We start from the raw sequence: 17637 nt of genomic DNA, 5'->3' as shown, positions 1-17637 counted from the left end.
CTGTCTGTACCCACTGTTTAATCTACCCATGGTACCACCATGCCACGGTGAGTACTGTCTGTACCCGCTGTCTAATCTACCCATGGTACCACCATGCCACGGTGAGTACTGTCTGTACCCACTGTTTAATCTACCCATGGTACCACCATGCCACGGTGAGTACTGTCTGTACCCACTGTTTAATCTACCCATGGTACCACCATGCCACGGTGAGTACTGTCTGTACCCACTGTTTAATCTACCCATGGTACCACCATACCACGGTGAGTACTGTACCCGCTGTTTAATCTACCCATGGTACCACCATGCCACGGTGAGTACTGTCTGTACCCGCTGTTTAATCTACCCATGGTACCACCATGCCACGGTGAGTACTGTCTGTACCCACTGTTTAATCTACCCATGGTACCACCATGCCATGGTGAGTACTGTCTGTACCCACTGTTTAATCTACCCATGGTACCACCATGCCACGGTGAGTACTGTCTGTACCCACTGTTTAATCTACCCATGGTACCACCATGCCACGGTGAGTACTGTCTGTACCCGCTGTCTAATCTACCCATGGTACCACCATGCCACGGTGAGTACTGTCTGTACCCACTGTTTAATCTACCCATGGTACCACCATGCCACGGTGAGTACTGTCTGTACCCACTGTTTAATCTACCCATGGTACCACCATGCCACGGTGAGTACTGTCTGTACCCACTGTTTAATCTACCCATGGTACCACCATACCACGGTGAGTACTGTACCCGCTGTTTAATCTACCCATGGTACCACCATGCCACGGTGAGTACTGTCTGTACCCGCTGTTTAATCTACCCATGGTACCACCATGCCACGGTGAGTACTGTCTGTACCCACTGTTTAATCTACCCATGGTACCACCATGCCACGGTGAGTACTGTCTGTACCCGCTGTTTAATCTACCCATGGTACCACCATGCCACGGTGAGTACTGTCTGTACCCGCTGTTTAATCTACACATGGTACCACCATGCCACGGTGAGTACTGTCTGTACCCACTGTTTAATCTACCCATGGTACCACCATGCCACGGTGAGTACTGTCTGTACCCGCTGTCTAATCTACCCATGGTACCACCATGCCACGGTGAGTACTGTCTGTACCCACTGTTTAATCTACCCATGGTACCACCATGCCACGGTGAGTACTGTCTGTACCCACTGTTTAATCTACCCATGGTACCACCATGCCACGGTGAGTACTGTCTGTACCCACTGTTTAATCTACCCATGGTACCACCATACCACGGTGAGTACTGTACCCGCTGTTTAATCTACCCATGGTACCACCATGCCACGGTGAGTACTGTCTGTACCCGCTGTTTAATCTACCCATGGTACCACCATGCCACGGTGAGTACTGTCTGTACCCACTGTTTAATCTACCCATGGTACCACCATGCCACGGTGAGTACTGTCTGTACCCGCTGTTTAATCTACCCATGGTACCACCATGCCACGGTGAGTACTGTCTGTACCCGCTGTTTAATCTACACATGGTACCACCATGCCACGGTGAGTACTGTCTGTACCCGCTGTCTAATCTACCCATGGTACCACCATGCCACGGTGAGTACTGTCTGTACCCACTGTTTAATCTACCCATGGTACCACCATGCCACGGTGAGTACTGTCTGTACCCGCTGTTTAATCTACCTATGGTACCACCATGCCACGGTGAGTACTGTACCCGCTGTTTAATCTACCCATGGTACCACCATGCCACGGTGCGTACTGTCTGTACCCACTGTTTAATCTACCCATGGGTACCACCATGCCACGGTGAGTACTGTCTGTACCCGCTGTTTAATCTACCCATGGTACCACCATGCCACAGTGCGTACTGTACCCGCTGTTTAATCTACACATGGTACCACCATGCCACAGTGCGTACTGTACCCGCTGTTTAATCTACACATGGTACCACCATGCCACGGTGCGTACTGTCTGTACCCACTGTTTAATCTACCCATGGTACCACCATGCCACGGTGAGTACTGTCTGTACCCGCTGTTTAATCTACCCATGGTACCACCATGCCACGGTGAGTACTGTCTGTACCCGCTGTTTAATCTATCCATGTTACCACCATGCCACGTTACCACCATGCCACGGTGCTTTGTTAAGTGATTAGAATCAGCCGTGTGGAGGAAGTGAACACACACATTAACCATTTCCTGCAGTAAACACCTTGGGAAACCTTGGGACTGATATCCTGGCCGCTATCCTCTACCGAGCGCCACCGCCATTGCCGCGGTGCAAACAGCAGCCGCTGGTGAATTAGAAGTAGCATGATTGAACATGGGATCGAACTACTCAAGTAAAGTAGAAATATTCACAATTGTAGTCTGGTAAGATTCACCTCAAAACATGGGCTACAGATTGTTGTACCGTTGTTGTTGGGTTTCTATTCTGAATGTTTTGAAGCTTTGCACAGAGCTCTGACTACATCCGGTATTGTCCCAGCTCAGATTCTGAGCCTGGGACAAGTTCCTGGCCAAGGATATCATAGTTTTGGCCCAGAGGTTCTTCTCGCCCCCCTAGTGGCGAAAAAAAGAACTTCTGGGAACTCAGATTGGGCTACAAGTTACTTTACAATACTGCTTACACCGCAGCTAATGGTGGCGGCGCTCTCTGCAGGGTGTCGCTCAGGAAAACGCTCTTTAAACACAGATGCAGCACGCAAATCACGTGTCGTCTGTGTGTTCATCTCGGTGTCTCTCTGTCTCCCCCTGTTGGTGAAGGTACGCCATCTGCCGCTCTCTGCGCAGCGGCACGGTGCGGGTGTGGAACCTGGCCCGGCGGAGGTTCTCGGGGCGGGCGGTGCGGGTGGAGCACGGCCTCTACGGCGCCACGGACGTGGTGCTGGCGCACAACCTCCACCTGTACATCCTGACGGACCGGGGCTCCGCCCCCAACACCGCCCACATGGAGGACACACCCCCATCCGTCTTCCAGGTCAGTCAAAGTGTCATACAACCACACTGGTTATCATAGACTGACACAATATGTCCATATATGGGCATTCCCAGATATGGGCTTAATGACATCAAGTGTGGTTGCCTTGACACAAGTCACACTTATAAATGAATTCTGTCTTGGCCATATATGGAGTGTGACATGAGGTGTGACTGACGCACATGTATTAATGGTAATAATTCAGTTCCTAACCCTGCTCCACAAGACTAGTCCACAAGGTGCAAGCTGCTATAAAAGGACTGTGTCATTTCTTGTTTTGCTCATTATGCCAATTATGCCAAATGCCCATATATGGAGAGTCCCTTTTATGGAGAATATATATACATTTATATACATTTCCATAAATGGAAATCTCTGAATCTGTCTGTCCTTGTCCCTTTTATGCCCATGTATGGACATCCCTGCCCTGGTGTCATCAGTATACAGTATATGACCATATATGTGCATGCCCCCAGATGTACCCAAAAGCGGAGCTGATTTAAATAAGAACCCGGCACAACATGTCGCAATGTGAGCTTGTAGATAATCTACTTTCACTGTTTAATTTAAAAAAAAACAAAAAACTAAAAAAACAAAACAATAAAGATTAAAAAAAAGGTTTGGACATAGAATGTTCCCCTCATGAATGCGACTCGTTACTGCCCCCTGCAGACCCTCCTGGTGTATGACCTGGTGAAGAAGAGCTATGTGAGGAGACAGATGGGGATGTCCATCGTCCCCTGTCCCCACCACGAGTACAGACTGCTGGAGGACGGACACGTCCTCATGGGCCTGTCAGCCACCAGGTGAGACATCGTCCCCTACAGCAGCTGTCCCCAAATAATCATATTTTAACTGGGGACCCCCCCCCCACCCTGACGAGACATTGAGACATTACATTTTGTATAACACGGTTCTATTGTTGGCATGTAGATCGCCTATTTTCACAATTTCTGTCTCTTATATTTGACAATTTGGCCAATGTTTAATTCTTATTGTCCAATAAATCTCTGTTGAATAGGGTGACCATGCGGACATGTCTTCTTTTTGGGGGCTTTCCGGCCTGTCTGGGGGGAGTTTATGAAATCCTTCAAATGTCGGGGTTTTGTGTCGGGGGTTTGTGTCAGGGGCGTCAATTGGGTATGGCAGGGGTATGCAGCTGCCATACCCTGGGTCCAGGGGGGAAAATAAAAGTTACTTTAAAATATAAATCCATGAATGTCTCTTTGTCTATCTGTTCAAGTTATTATGTTGTTAAATTACAGTAACATAACTACAAATGCCAAATTTAACAAAATGGTCTCTTTAACAAGCTTATATTCTCCACACTTGTATTCTCCCCATATTGACAAAATGGTATATTCCCAGGTTCCGCAGGTCAGCTGCACAGGTACAATGCATTATTGTTAATTGTGGCACGTTTACTAACATGCCAAGTTTAACTGCACTTGAACAACCGTTCCAGACTGCCATATCCAGCCCAAGAAACCATAGAAACCCCCGGGAAAAAAAACTGTCAAAACCCGATTTTGCCTGATTTTGTCCTGCGGGCGTGCGCATGAGGACTCCATGTCCCATCTTTGCCATACCCTGGGTTTTGCTGAAGTGACGCCTCTGGTTTGTGTAGCATTTATCAGCGCATCACAGACCATTGTATTTACCATACAGGTTCAGTGGTTCGTTTGGGAACACATTTTGTAGAGGCAGAGTTCCACCCCTAACCCCGGAATGTGTATTCATTCATTATAAACCAGTGTAGCGCTGCGCTCTGCTCCTACGTTCAGTTCAAAGCAAAGCCACTGAAACGAACGCATGCATGCATTGTCTGCTGCCGGCGAGTGAATGAAAAGAAGACATTATTTTAAAGAATGGGCTAACTAATAAACATTGAAGAATTGGCTACCTCTCTTCTTTTCTTTTTGTTTAGTGGTAATTAACATGTTTTGAGGGAGGCATTATTTTTACATAATTGACAAGAGAGGTTATTTTGAAGAATGGGGGCTACCTCACTTTTATAGATAGAGTAAGACTCAAGAGAGATGTTGTATCAGCCATGATGGCGTTGAAATTCCTGATTTATACTCAGCTGTGTGCCAAAAATAGCAGATCTACAAGCTCACGACTAGAACTAGAAACACTAGACATTAAACACCAACACTAAACACTAGCTAACACTAAACATCGGAACAAGCCCAAATAAGCAACTGCACTACTACACTACTTTAGAAACAAATAGTCCAGTAATTTTAGGCCAAAATTAGGCTAAACCTAAAACAAATTGCAATAGTAGCAAACTCAACTGATTTTGTATCCTCAATATGTCCTTAGTGAGGGAAAGAAAGTCCCAAGGAATCCCATCAGGGGAAAGTTTTGAAAACGACCTACCTACCTTCACTTACTATACACTACACTATAAAGGAAAAAAATGACTCCCAAAAAATCTGCTTTAAGTGGGATGTGAGGGATCAAACTAGGGGTTTTTAATTATTCTGAAAATCCATTGCAAGCATTTGTTTTGCACGAAAAACATTCCTTGGGCAAGAAATGGCCCCTCAAAACGATGGTTTAGTGATTTTCACAGTCTTTTGGGGTCCGTTTTTACCCTAAGGAATGTTTCATGCAAAACAAATGCTTGCAATGGATTCAGAATAATTAAAACCCCCTAGTTTGACCCCTCACATCCCACTTAAAGCAGATTTTTTGGGAGTCATATTTTCCTTTATAGTGTTGTGTATAGTAAGTGAAGGTAGGTAGGTCGTTTTCAAAACTTTCCCCTGATGGGATTCCTTGGGACTTTTTTCCCTCACTAAGGACATAATGCGGATACAGAATCAGCTGAGTTTGCTACTATTGCAATTTGTTTTAGGTTCTTTCATATAACGACTGGACTAAAACCCAACTAAATATCGCAACCTGAAACCTACCAACATTTACAAGAGACTTGTACAAAAAAAACAAGCCCAAAGCCACTTATAATTAGCAGACATGGCAACACTGAATACACAGAAGTAGCTCTCCACTTACAGTAATGTAATACTGTCTCGTTAGACTAATTACTGTTATGAATGAATTACCCAGAGCCAGCACTTAACTCAGGTGTGTCAAATGTATTATTTGTGACTTGCAGCATGCATCCACATTGTGGAGCCAGCGCTGGGGAAAATATCTAAACAACAATAGGCTATGCATTAAAATACAAGAATAGTGTACAAATGCATTAACAGTCATTTTAGTATGGCTTCATCGGATATTGATTCCTTGCATTTTGCTAAGAGTTTAATTTATATACATACAATCATTTTCTCCATTGACAAACTTTTTCCAAATTTGAAGATTTCTCACATGAGACTGTCACATAGATCTCCATATATGGGCATTCTAAGATATTGGCTTAATATTGATGACATCAGCGATCTCCATATATGGGCATGAAAGGGACACAGACTGACATAGATCTCCATATATGGGCATTCTAAGATATTGGCTTAATATTGATGACATCAGCGATCTACATATATGGGCATGAAAGGGACAAGGGCTGACACATAAATCTCCATATGTGGCCATTAATCTATTCAGTGAATTAATTTTCCCCATTGACTTTAACAGGGAAATGTATTTGCAAGTGTGACTCGCATCAAGGCAACCACTCTTTCTAGTGTGATATTACTACTCTGTTGTTGTCTGGTTATCAGTGCATGTTTGGATACTTTCACAAGTTCCCAGGGAACTCTTTGAGGGAGGGGGTTCCAGGTGGTCCCAGCTAAATTAGTTGAGCATCCAAATCTGTTTAATCACTTTAACCCACTTTAATGCAGTAGGCTATTTGAAAATAGCCGATCTACAAGTGACAAGTGACGCTGTGGAACATCCTCTGTAGAACCTTGTTTTGCGCTGTGCTAACCACTCCTATATGTTGCTATGTATGTACAGTATGTATGTATGTATTATATTTATATGGAACTCATAAATAGCACCGCTCATTTCACACTGGGTGTGCTTTTTATCCTTTTGAAACACAAATATTGTCCCTGGCACAACACATTTTCAGACCAGGCTCTGTGGCCAAATACAATACAGCTGACATGAAAAGGTCTTAAACCCACTGGTCTAGAAAGAAGAGCATTCATTTATTTACTCTAAACTTTAGAAGATCTAGGAAACAACATCGTACAGTTTGTTACTTCCTCCGCTTAGCAGCCGACTTTTTCCCTGTGTGTCCGTGGCCGCCGCCTGGCTTACCGGAGGAACCGTTGGAGGCGGAGAGAGACTCCGGCTTTCTAGAAGAGCCCTGGGACCCAGAGATAGACCCTGGTCTGCCGGAGTCTTTAGATCCAGAGATAGATCCTGGTCTGCCAGGGTCTTTAGAGTCTGTAGATCCAGAAGGTCTCTTGGATCCAGAGAGCATCTTGGTTTCCGGCGTGCCGCTCACGGACCGCTCCGTCTCCTCCCTCGCCTCGGGGTCGTCGACCGCCTTGTTCAGCAGGAAGAGGAGCAGCATGGGGACCACCGCCACCAGGACAGAGGGCTCTAGGACCCAGCCCCACGTCCCCTGCCTCGGGGTGAAGTAGGAGGGCGGGCCGGTGGAGCGGAGCTGGAGCGGGTACGGGTACGGCTGCGGGACCACGGCGACCGCCTCCTCCTCCCGGGTGTTGGCGAGGAGGTTCACCGCCCGCGCCCTGGTCTCCCCCGCGGGGCCGATGTCCACGCGCACCGGCTCGAAGAGGTACGCGGGTGTCGCCACCTGCACCACGTAGGACCCTGGGGGGACGTCGTTCACGGCAAAGCCGCCGTCGGTCCTCAGGAAGGCGACGCGCTCCTCCGCCCCTCCTCCCTCGTCGTCTCCCGCCACCAGAACCCGGGCCGCCGAGACCCAGTGGAGCGGGCTCACTCCCGGGACCGTCGCAGTTCCCTCGATGTTGAAGTGGCCGCCGTTCGTCGTTCCGCGTGCGCCTGGTACCGTTTCCATAGCAGCGACACGGCACATCTGATCCAACGCAACCAGTAATAAGAGAAAGAACGCCGCTATTCTTCCCCCGAACAACATCTTCTCAATGGATAATGCGTAGCGTTACAATGTGGGCTCGTTGTCACAATGTATTTTGCAGCCGCAGCTGCAATCTATTGAAGAGTTGTAAACGTTTGGTTTCTCTGACGTTTTACCTTTTAAAGGACACGTGACATGTCATGATGACATGGCGATATCACTGCATGTATGATGATGTCATTACGTTATCTGTCCATATTTGGGCATGACTTGGCTGTATTTATCTCCATATTTGGGCATATTGACAGTTCTACAGACCAATGCCTATATATATATATATATATATATATATATATATATATATATATATATATATATATATATATATATATATAAAAAATATCCATCCATCCATATTTGGGCATATTGACAGAGACTAAACAGAATATGCCCAAATATGGAGATAGTATTGATGTCATACTGACATCATAGTATAATAGTAGTGACGTCATGGACTGGCCTCTAAGTACTCTGGCTGTGGGTCCTGCCAAAAACATTGTTAGATTTTTTTCCCGATTTATCATCAGATGATTCTTTTATCGTAACTGAAGGCTTGAAACACTCTTCAAATTGTCAAACAACTGAACCTCTTGAACTGAAAGCTTTTAGATTATTTGACAAAAAGGTAATTTAAACGGTTCTGGTCGAGAGAGAAAAACTGGTTGAAAAGAGGAGTATCATGACAGGAACCATGAGTCAAGACTTGGCGGTGGCCCTTCTCCTCTCCCATCTCTGAAACAAACTCAAATTCCTCGACTCGTTCGTGATGAGAACAGAAGTGGAACAGAAGGACACACTGTGCCACCTGTTGGTGGGGGGCTGCAGTGGCGCGCTGGGGGCCCTCTTCACGTATCCCCTGGAGGTCTTGAAGGTCCGGCTCCAGTCCTCCAGCCTGGCCGGCGTCCGGCCTGCCTTATCCCAGGTCCAGCTGGGCGCCGCGGGCAGCGGCGGGGTGGTCCAACCCCCGGGCGCTGCCGCCGGTCTTCTCCGGGTATTGCGGTCGATCCTAGAGAAGGAGGGGCCCCGGGCGCTCTTACGCGGCCTGGGGCCCAACCTGGTCGGCGTGGCCCCGTCCCGGGCCGTCTACTTTGCCGCGTACTCCAAGTCCAAGGAGGCGCTCAACGGGGTGCTCGTCCCCGACAGCGGGGCCGTGTACCTGGCCTCCGCCGGGCTCGCCGCGTTCGTCACCAACTCCCTCATGAACCCCCTGTGGATGGTGAAGACCCGCATGCAGCTGGAGACCAGGGCCAGGGGGGGAGACGAGCGCAGGGCGAGCAGCGCTCTGCAGTGCGCCCGCCGCATCTACACCGCCGAAGGCGCCAGGGGCTTCTACCGGGGCCTGACGGCGTCCTACGCCGGCATCTCCGAGACCATGATCTGCTTCCTGGTCTACGAGACGCTGAAGAAACGGCTCGCCGAGGAGGGACGACTCGCGTCCTCGCCGAGCCCCGGCGGCGCCGCGACAAACAGAGGAGTGTTGTCGGACTTCCTGAAGCTCATGGCGGCAGCGGCGTTCTCGAAAGGCGTGGCCTCGTGCGTGGCGTACCCGCACGAGGTGATCCGGACGCGGCTGCGGGAGGAGGGCAGCAGGTACCGGTCCTTCCTGCAGACGGCCAGGCTGGTGGTGGTGGAGGAAGGCTACGCTGCCCTCTACAGAGGGCTGCTCCCTCAGCTGATGAGGCAGATCCCCAACACCGCCATCGTCCTGTCCTCCTACGAGCTCATCATGCACCTGCTGTGAAGCTCTTGATTATTCTGCCCCGGACGTACCCGACCGATCCCGCTCACCCAATACCACGTTTCCTGGCCAGCCCAGGCCTAAAATGTATGCTAATTAGTCTGGCCGGTGCCAAGCCTCACCTCTTCAGACTCCACCTAAGCCCATAGCACTTACCATAGCACTCGCCTACCATCAATGGCTATACATGAAAGCTAGATAGCATTCTTAGGTTTACGTTTAGGTGCTTGGTCTACCTACGTTAGTTTCTCTAGATTTATATTTCTATGCAATTGATGTATTGATGATGATGTGTTGGTGTATGTATTACCTTGCTTATTGTATTGATCTATTTATTACCTTGTTGTTAGTGTAAGTCGCTCTAGATTAAGAGTGTCTGCTAAATGCCTAAACTGTAAACTGTAAGCCTCGGGCTCAATGAAAAAATACATAAATAATAAAATATATTAGAATTATTATTTACTAGTCCTTGTGCCCGTGGGTGTGTACAGTATATTAGGGATTGGATGTAGGAGTCTCAGAAGTAATGTTGGGCAGATCTTTATGACCATTTATGGTGTTCCATGCTGGAGTGCCTGTTGGACAGATCTTTATGCCCATATATGGTGTTCTGTGATCTCCAAAAATGGGCATTGTTTCAGCATAGTACGGCTGTTATCGAGATATGCGCAGCACAGGCGATGGTATGATGTCAGTTATCTCCAAATCTGGGGGCTGTTCATTGTGGCATTGTTTCAGCATGCGGTTACCATGGTGGCGACACACTTTTGTTTCAGTGATGTCAGCATGCTCATCTCCAAATTTGGGCATTGTTTCAGCATTGTGGCTGTTACCATGGTGGCGACACTGTTTAGTGTCAGTGATGTCAGCATGCAGACAGAAGGCGGACGGACAGACAGACTTTCCGTAAATTAATAGTTATTAGATGATACGTTAGAGGGTATGTGCGTGACATCATCATCATACCCGGAACTTTCCGGAATTTATGCAGGAACGCCTACTGTGCCACTCACAAAACTACTTTCTGGCCTTGACAGCCCATACATCCAAACAGATAAGTCCTATCTGATTGCATTAAACTACGTTAAACTCTTAGGGGGAGGGTTCTTATTGTCAGTATTGTCTTTTCCTGGTGTTTCAGCGTTCATTGGCCAGTGCAAATCTACTAATGTGGACTGCAGGCCTGACACGTTAATTTAACATCCCCAAATGCCGTCCTTGTCCCTTTTATGCCCATATATGGATATACCTGATGTCATCAATATAAAGCCCATATCTGGGAATGCCCATACATGGACATATTGTGTCAGTGGTCTATGGCAACCAACATCTATGATGTCAGACGTCATTCTTCTCCATACTTGGGAAAATATGGGCACATTCTGTCCAACTTGTGCATTTTTTGGTCAAAGTTGATCCCATTGCCAAAGCGCCAGCGCTCTCCCAGCAGTCTGCTGTCACCCAGGCAGAAGAGTGCACGTGCCCATGTGCACGCGCCCATGTGCACGGGCCCATGTGCACGCCCCCATGTGCACGCGCCCATGTGGCGTCTTACTGCTGTAAATATTAGGGCTGGGACTCGATTCATAAAATGTATCTAATTAATTTGAGGATTTGTAATGAATTAATCGAAATTAATCGCATGTAAATATTTGATCTGAGAAGCTATTTTATTTCAACTGAAAGGCATTTTGGTATACAAGTGAGTTTTTTAAATCAAAATGTCCCATCCACTGGGCAGAGCAAATAAGCGGTCTGATCGTCCTCTTCTCCCATTGCGTGCACTGGGGTTTGTTGACTGTTGGTTGGTGAGAAAGCTTCTATGATGCAAAAACTAAGCATGATTAAAATGCCCTTTTTTAATCACGTTACGTTTCTGTAATTAATCTAAATGAACCAGTTAAAGTCCCAGCCTTAGTAAATATGGTTAATAGCTTTGTATCATGTACATGAAATGGTCAATTAACTGGTTTCTCTCATGCACTGTGTGTCATGTTGTTGTTCCAGGGACCACCTGATCCTGTGGGATCTGGACTCTGGGTGCGTCAGAGAGCGGATCAGAGCCCCCCACCGCCAGTCCCTGCTCTCCTCCGCCAATGCAACAACACCCCCCACCCACAAAACACGTCAGTCACCATGGTTACCTTCAGACGTCGCTGGGGCGTCCTGGGGGCTCGCATAGAACCTGATTTATAACGGTCGTATGAGTGTCTGTCCCGCAGCTGCTGCTTTCAGTGTGGGTCACAGTGCCGTCAGTTCAGAAAAAGCTAAGGTATTGCAACATGACTGGTGTCTTCGCACGCGCGCGCAAGACACCAGTCATGTTGCCATACCTTTTTAGGCATAATACATTTATTTTAAGAGGTACATTTTATTTCCCCCCCCCCTGTTTCTATGGTTTCTTGGGCTGGATATGGCAGCCTGGAACGGTTGTTCAAGTGCATTGCACCTGTGCAGCTGACCTGCGGAACCTGGGAATATACCATTTTGTCAAAATGGGGAGAATAAAGGCGCGGAGAATATAATTATAATACCTTGTTAAAGTGACCATTTTGTTAAATTTTGCATTCGTAGTTATTTTACTGTAATTTAACAACATAATAACTAGCACAGATAGACAAAGAGACATTATTTCCCCCCCTGGACCCAGGGTATGGCAGCTGCATACACCCACCAGGGGCGTCAATTGGGTATGGCAGGGGTACTGCCATACCCAATTGACGCCCCTGGTGGGTCACCGTTATTACACGACATCGGTGTAATACTACTACTACTACTACAACTACTTTTATAACTTTAAGTAAAGAAACCACAGCCATTTCCCCGTCACTATACATAAGCCCCTTTTCCACTGCGGAAGTGGAACCAGCCATTTTCCAGAACCTGAACCTATTTTTTGAAGCGGTGAAAGCCGCTTCCAAGGAGTGGCTTTGTGTGTCCCCTTACCATATATGGTCATTTCAGTCCAGAATGAACAGGTTTTATCTTTCCCGTACTTTTTTTTTTATTATTATAACCTTTATTGAAGGATAAACCCCTTGAGATGTAGCATCTCATTTTAAAGAGGGTCCATATTGAGCAAACACAGAACAATACATTACATGACATTACATTACATACAGTAACACAGTAACACAAAACATCCATACAAACACACAAGACAGGGTCTCTCCCAAAGGTTAACCGCTCCCACCCCACCAATTCAACCCGTACATAGTGAAATTAATATGTATTCCACATCAGCAAAAGAAAACTAAGGCAAAAGCAGAAAACAAAACAAAATTAGAAACATGACCATGGTGTTTGAAGGTGGGTGAAAAGAGATTCTTTGAACAGGTTAAGGGAGGAAATTGATCTAAGAGAGCTTGGTAGGTCATTCCAATCGGCCGGGGCTTTGAATTTAAATGCGCGTCGGCCACATACCAGGGTAGTGTTGCTGGGTACCTTAAAGTAAGGGTGGACTGTATGCCAGAATATACGTCCAGAATATGTGTGTAGTGTCAGTCCCGGTGATAAAAAATGTCCAATGAGACCATGGTTTGAGGATTGGTCAAGCTTCACATGACAATCCGGCCCTCCAGATAAAATCATTCAGAATTCAGAATTCAGAATTCTGTAGCTCTAGACAATTTTATACTCAGATTCACCGCTTCACTTCGAACCGAGGTTTAATTTTTTTTTTTTTGTTTTGTTTGCCCAATCAGTGATGTCTCGATCCTAGTTCTGAACGTCACCGGAGGACTTTATCATAATGTCAGTTGGCTTGCAGGGAACCTATACATTGTTTCAATGTGGGGGACACATAGCCTCTGTGTCTCATTATTTGTTTTCTATAGCATATAGCAACATCATTTATTTAACATTTTTTGAATGAGAATTTGAACATTTTCAGAAAACGTAGGTTTTAGAAGGCCTCAGGTCTGAATGGGTTAACCCTTTGAGACCTGGAACGGATTTAACTATTATTTAATGCTTTAGCTATTAAACAAATAACAGATCTAGAAGCTCACAGCGCTGCGAGCTTGTAGATCTGCTTTTTTTTTTTTAATCGTTAAACGAGTCTTTGAATATTTTGACCCGATTCTATCAATGTCTTCTACATAAATGTCCTGAGAGGTCACTCTCTCTTCAATGTCCACGACGTTACAGCGATGTCCTGGGAGCTGCGTACGGAGAGGGCCTCGGCCAAGAGGAGGAGAGAGGAGAGGAGGGCCGAGGGGGAGAGAGAGGAGCAGAGGAGGCTGGACAGAGAGAAGCACAACACCATAGACCAGTACCTGCTGAGTGGAGACCACCAGGTATGATGTTAGTGTTACCTTTAACACCTTAGACCACCAGGTATGATGATAACACCATAGACCAGTATACCTGCTGAGTGGAGACCAGAAGGTATGATGATAACACCATAGACCAGTACCTGCTGAGTGGAGACCAGCAGGTATGATGTTACCTTTAACACCATAGACCAGTACCTGCTGAGTGGAGACCAGCAGGTATGATGTTACCTTTAACACCATAGACCAGTACCTGCTGAGTGGAGACCACCAGGTATGATGTTAGTGTTAAGGCCTCTCCATACTTCGACCGAAATGTTCGGTGAGTTGTGTTTTCCGACGTGCAAATTTCCGAACTCTCGTTCGGTCCAATGCTTTTCAGAAGTCCCGAGGGATATAATTTTATGGTAGAAAATGACCTTTTGACCGAAAACGGCGGTTTCGGTCGAAGTATGGAGGGGCCTTTACCTTGTTACCTAGTTTTTTTCTTTTATTTCTTGATTCAGGCACTAGGATATTCAGCTGCCTGACCCTGTCTGTTTTTAGACGTTTTATGCCTGACAAATATAATAAAGATTTCTCTGCTGTATTTTATTTTTGTATATATGTAGGCATTTTTCTGATTGAATTGATGTTTTTCTTATACTATATATTGACATAGTTGACATACATTGTGATCCACTGTTTTGTATAAGTTGTATAATGAATTTGAGATGTGTATTAACTACTGCTCTATATACTGACGGTGATGACAAGATCACTTTAGCATAATGATCACCACCTGTTGAGGCTCATCTCTGCAATGAGGGCGACTGTGATTGGTTGTAGCAGATCTCTGTGTGTGTAATTAGCTGTCCTGCTACAATCTGTTAGCAGATGCCTGAAGAAGGTCGTTGACCGAAACGTTGCATTATTAAATAAAATAAAAATAGTTCTTTGGCCAAGTGTAAGATGGTGTGCGGGTCATATGTACTATTTGTGCATGATTGAAAGTGTTACCTTTAACACATCTAAAGCCATATAGGCTGGGTGTTGGACTAATGAACAGTATACATGTAAGAAAATAAGAGTCCGCGCACCAATGTTTGCTCCCAAAGCGCAAGTTTACTTAGGTAACGATTCAAGCCTCAGCTCTTCCTCAGACCTTCACATGGCCGATATTGGTTCATTCATGGCGATACGATACGATTCGATTCAATGATTTTAAATCAATATAGTAACTATTTAGTAAAGAAAATAAATCAGTGTGAAACGTGTCAATAGTGCAGGTTTTTTTAAAGGAATAATCTATTATTATGGATATACTGTAAATAAGTGAACACTGTTGATTCTCTAGCAAATACATGGACATTACCGGTATATTTCAACATATGGACAAACATGAACACAGAGTTTACACACATGTATCGATAGACCAAGAGTAGCTATATGGAATGGAAAAGTAATTAAACCCCTCTTTTTCATTTTCCCTCTTATACCTGCTGGTCTCCACTAAGAACCTAATGGTCTATGGTGTTAATGTAACGTCATGTAAGAAAATAAGAGTCCACACCTTATAATCCCAAAGTGTAAGTTTACTTAGGTAATAGGGGTATAACGATAATAGTAACTGAATTGAAAATTAGATTTTAATTTGCAATGATCTACTACTGTGTATTAATGCATTCGCCAAATATTCGAATATCAAAGTCACTATTTGACATTGTTCATCAAATTCGAATATTTGCTTATTTTAATTTTTTTCTCTTTGAAAAAGATATAGTTTATAAAATTTGGCTAGATAGAAAGTCATAAGAATGAGTTGTCAATGCCCCTGGTGGATGAATTTGTTAATGCTCTATACCAGGAGTTCTCAAACCTTTTTAGGCTGTGACCCCTAAAATAAACATATTTGAATTGAACTGGGGACCCCCACCCTGACAAGCACGTGGAATTGTAGGTATTAAATTTAATGTGACTCGGTTACACAGATAAATATTGTGAAAATAGCAGATCTACATGCTCACAACGCCTCGCAATCGCATGTAGATCGGCTATTTTCACAATAGTTTGGCTAGTCCTGTCGAATATACGACTATTTCAATACTTTGAGGTGGAATAATTCGAATACTAAAAATCACTATTCATGAATGCCCTACTGTATATCGATATGCGATATGCAACACTTTGACTGCCACAAGGCTTTCCTATCGTATTTACCTGATGTTGGGTGGTGCTGTGACACACTGACACACTGTCTGCGTGTGCCTCCATCAGGTGCTGGTGTGCTCCTACTTCTCCCACCACCTCAACGTGTTCAGCGTGGCGGGGGGGTCCCAGGACCACCTGCACACGCTGGAGGACCGGGCGTCGCCACTGGCGCTGCGCACGGCCGCCCTCAGCCACCCCGGCACCCACCTGCTGCTGGCCGCGTACAGCCACGCCCAGCGCACCCCCTACCTCAGCCTCTGGGACCTGGGCACGGGCACGGTGGGCACAACACCCTCTCTTAGGAACCTTGTGTCTTATCTTAGCACTCAGGTGGCACAGTGGGCACAACACCCTCTCTTAGGAACCAGAGGTCTTATCTTAGTACTCAGGTGGCACAGTGGGCACAACACCCTCTCATAGAAACACTGTGTCTTATCTTAGTGCTCGGATGGCACAGTGGGCACAACACCCTCTCTTAGGAACCAGGGGTCTTATCTTAGCACTCAGGTGGCACAGTGGGCACAACACCCTCTCTTAGGAACCTTGTGTCTTATCTTAGTACTCAGGTGGCACGGTGGGCACAACACCCTCTCTTAGGAACCTTGTGTCTTAGGCCACGTTTAGACGACAGTCTAGTCTAGAGAAAGCGGCAACATGTATTTAATCCAGCGTTCAGACGGAGGTGCAACAATGACTAAAACATGTAGTGTGCATGCCTTGTCGCTAGGTGGCGGTGTGTGACATCATGTCCGCTCTCCTTCCTGTCACAGCATTTGTTTACATAATCACCATGGCAGCGCACAGGTTTCAGCTGCTGTCGGCTTCGCAGCGTCAGCCATGACATCACATATTTAGTGGATTCCCCGTATACTCTCCCGTTTAGACGGAAACGCAAGGAGGATTCGTTTCAAAGATCTTCACTCTGGGTAGAGGTTTTCCTTTTTGCGTTTCCAACCCCCAAAAATGCCGTTGTCATATGAGCGGAAGGCATATCTGTCATTTCATTTTTTGTTTTTTATTCGTGGAAACGGTGACGTCCGAACAGCGCCTTATCTTAGTGTTCAGGTGGCACAGCGGGCACAACGCCCTCTCATAGAAACCTTGCGTGTTGTGAGCTGTAGATTGGCTATTTTCAGCAACCAAGTGTAGAATTTGCCATTACGACGCCATCAAGGCACGGCCAAAACTAAATCGAAATTTGCTGTCAAAATCAACACTAGTGCAACACCTCTCGTACTGTATGTAGCCTAGATCTCTGTCCCCACGTTGAGGTTATGTGTGTCCTCTGGGTCCTCTGGGTCCTCAGGTGAAGAAGAGACTGCAGAACGAACCAGGCGTGTGCTGTGTGTCCATCAGTGATGACGCCAGCAGAGCGGCCTTCGCCGTCACAGGAACCAA

General features: G+C 46.1%; 1 protein-coding gene across 1 annotated transcript; it reads left to right on the top strand.

Annotated features, from left to right (window-relative positions):
- Nucleotides 1–8803: 8803 nt before the first annotated feature.
- LOC308298685 (solute carrier family 25 member 33-like) lies at nt 8804–9778 on the top strand (the record flags this gene model as incomplete). Its single annotated transcript, XM_080742327.1, has 1 exon — nt 8804–9778. The coding sequence occupies one exon, from the start codon at nt 8804–8806 to the stop codon at nt 9776–9778; it is 975 nt and encodes a 324-aa protein (XP_080598453.1).
- Between the last annotated feature and the right edge of the window lie 7859 nt (nt 9779–17637).

The sequence above is a fragment of the Nannobrachium achirus genome (genome assembly GCF_963921795.1).
Source record: "Nannobrachium achirus genome assembly, chromosome: 14".
Lineage (NCBI taxonomy): Eukaryota > Metazoa > Chordata > Actinopteri > Myctophiformes > Myctophidae > Nannobrachium > Nannobrachium achirus.
The sequence above is the reverse complement of the archived record's forward strand: the minus strand, read 5'-3'. Positions and strand labels throughout refer to the sequence as shown.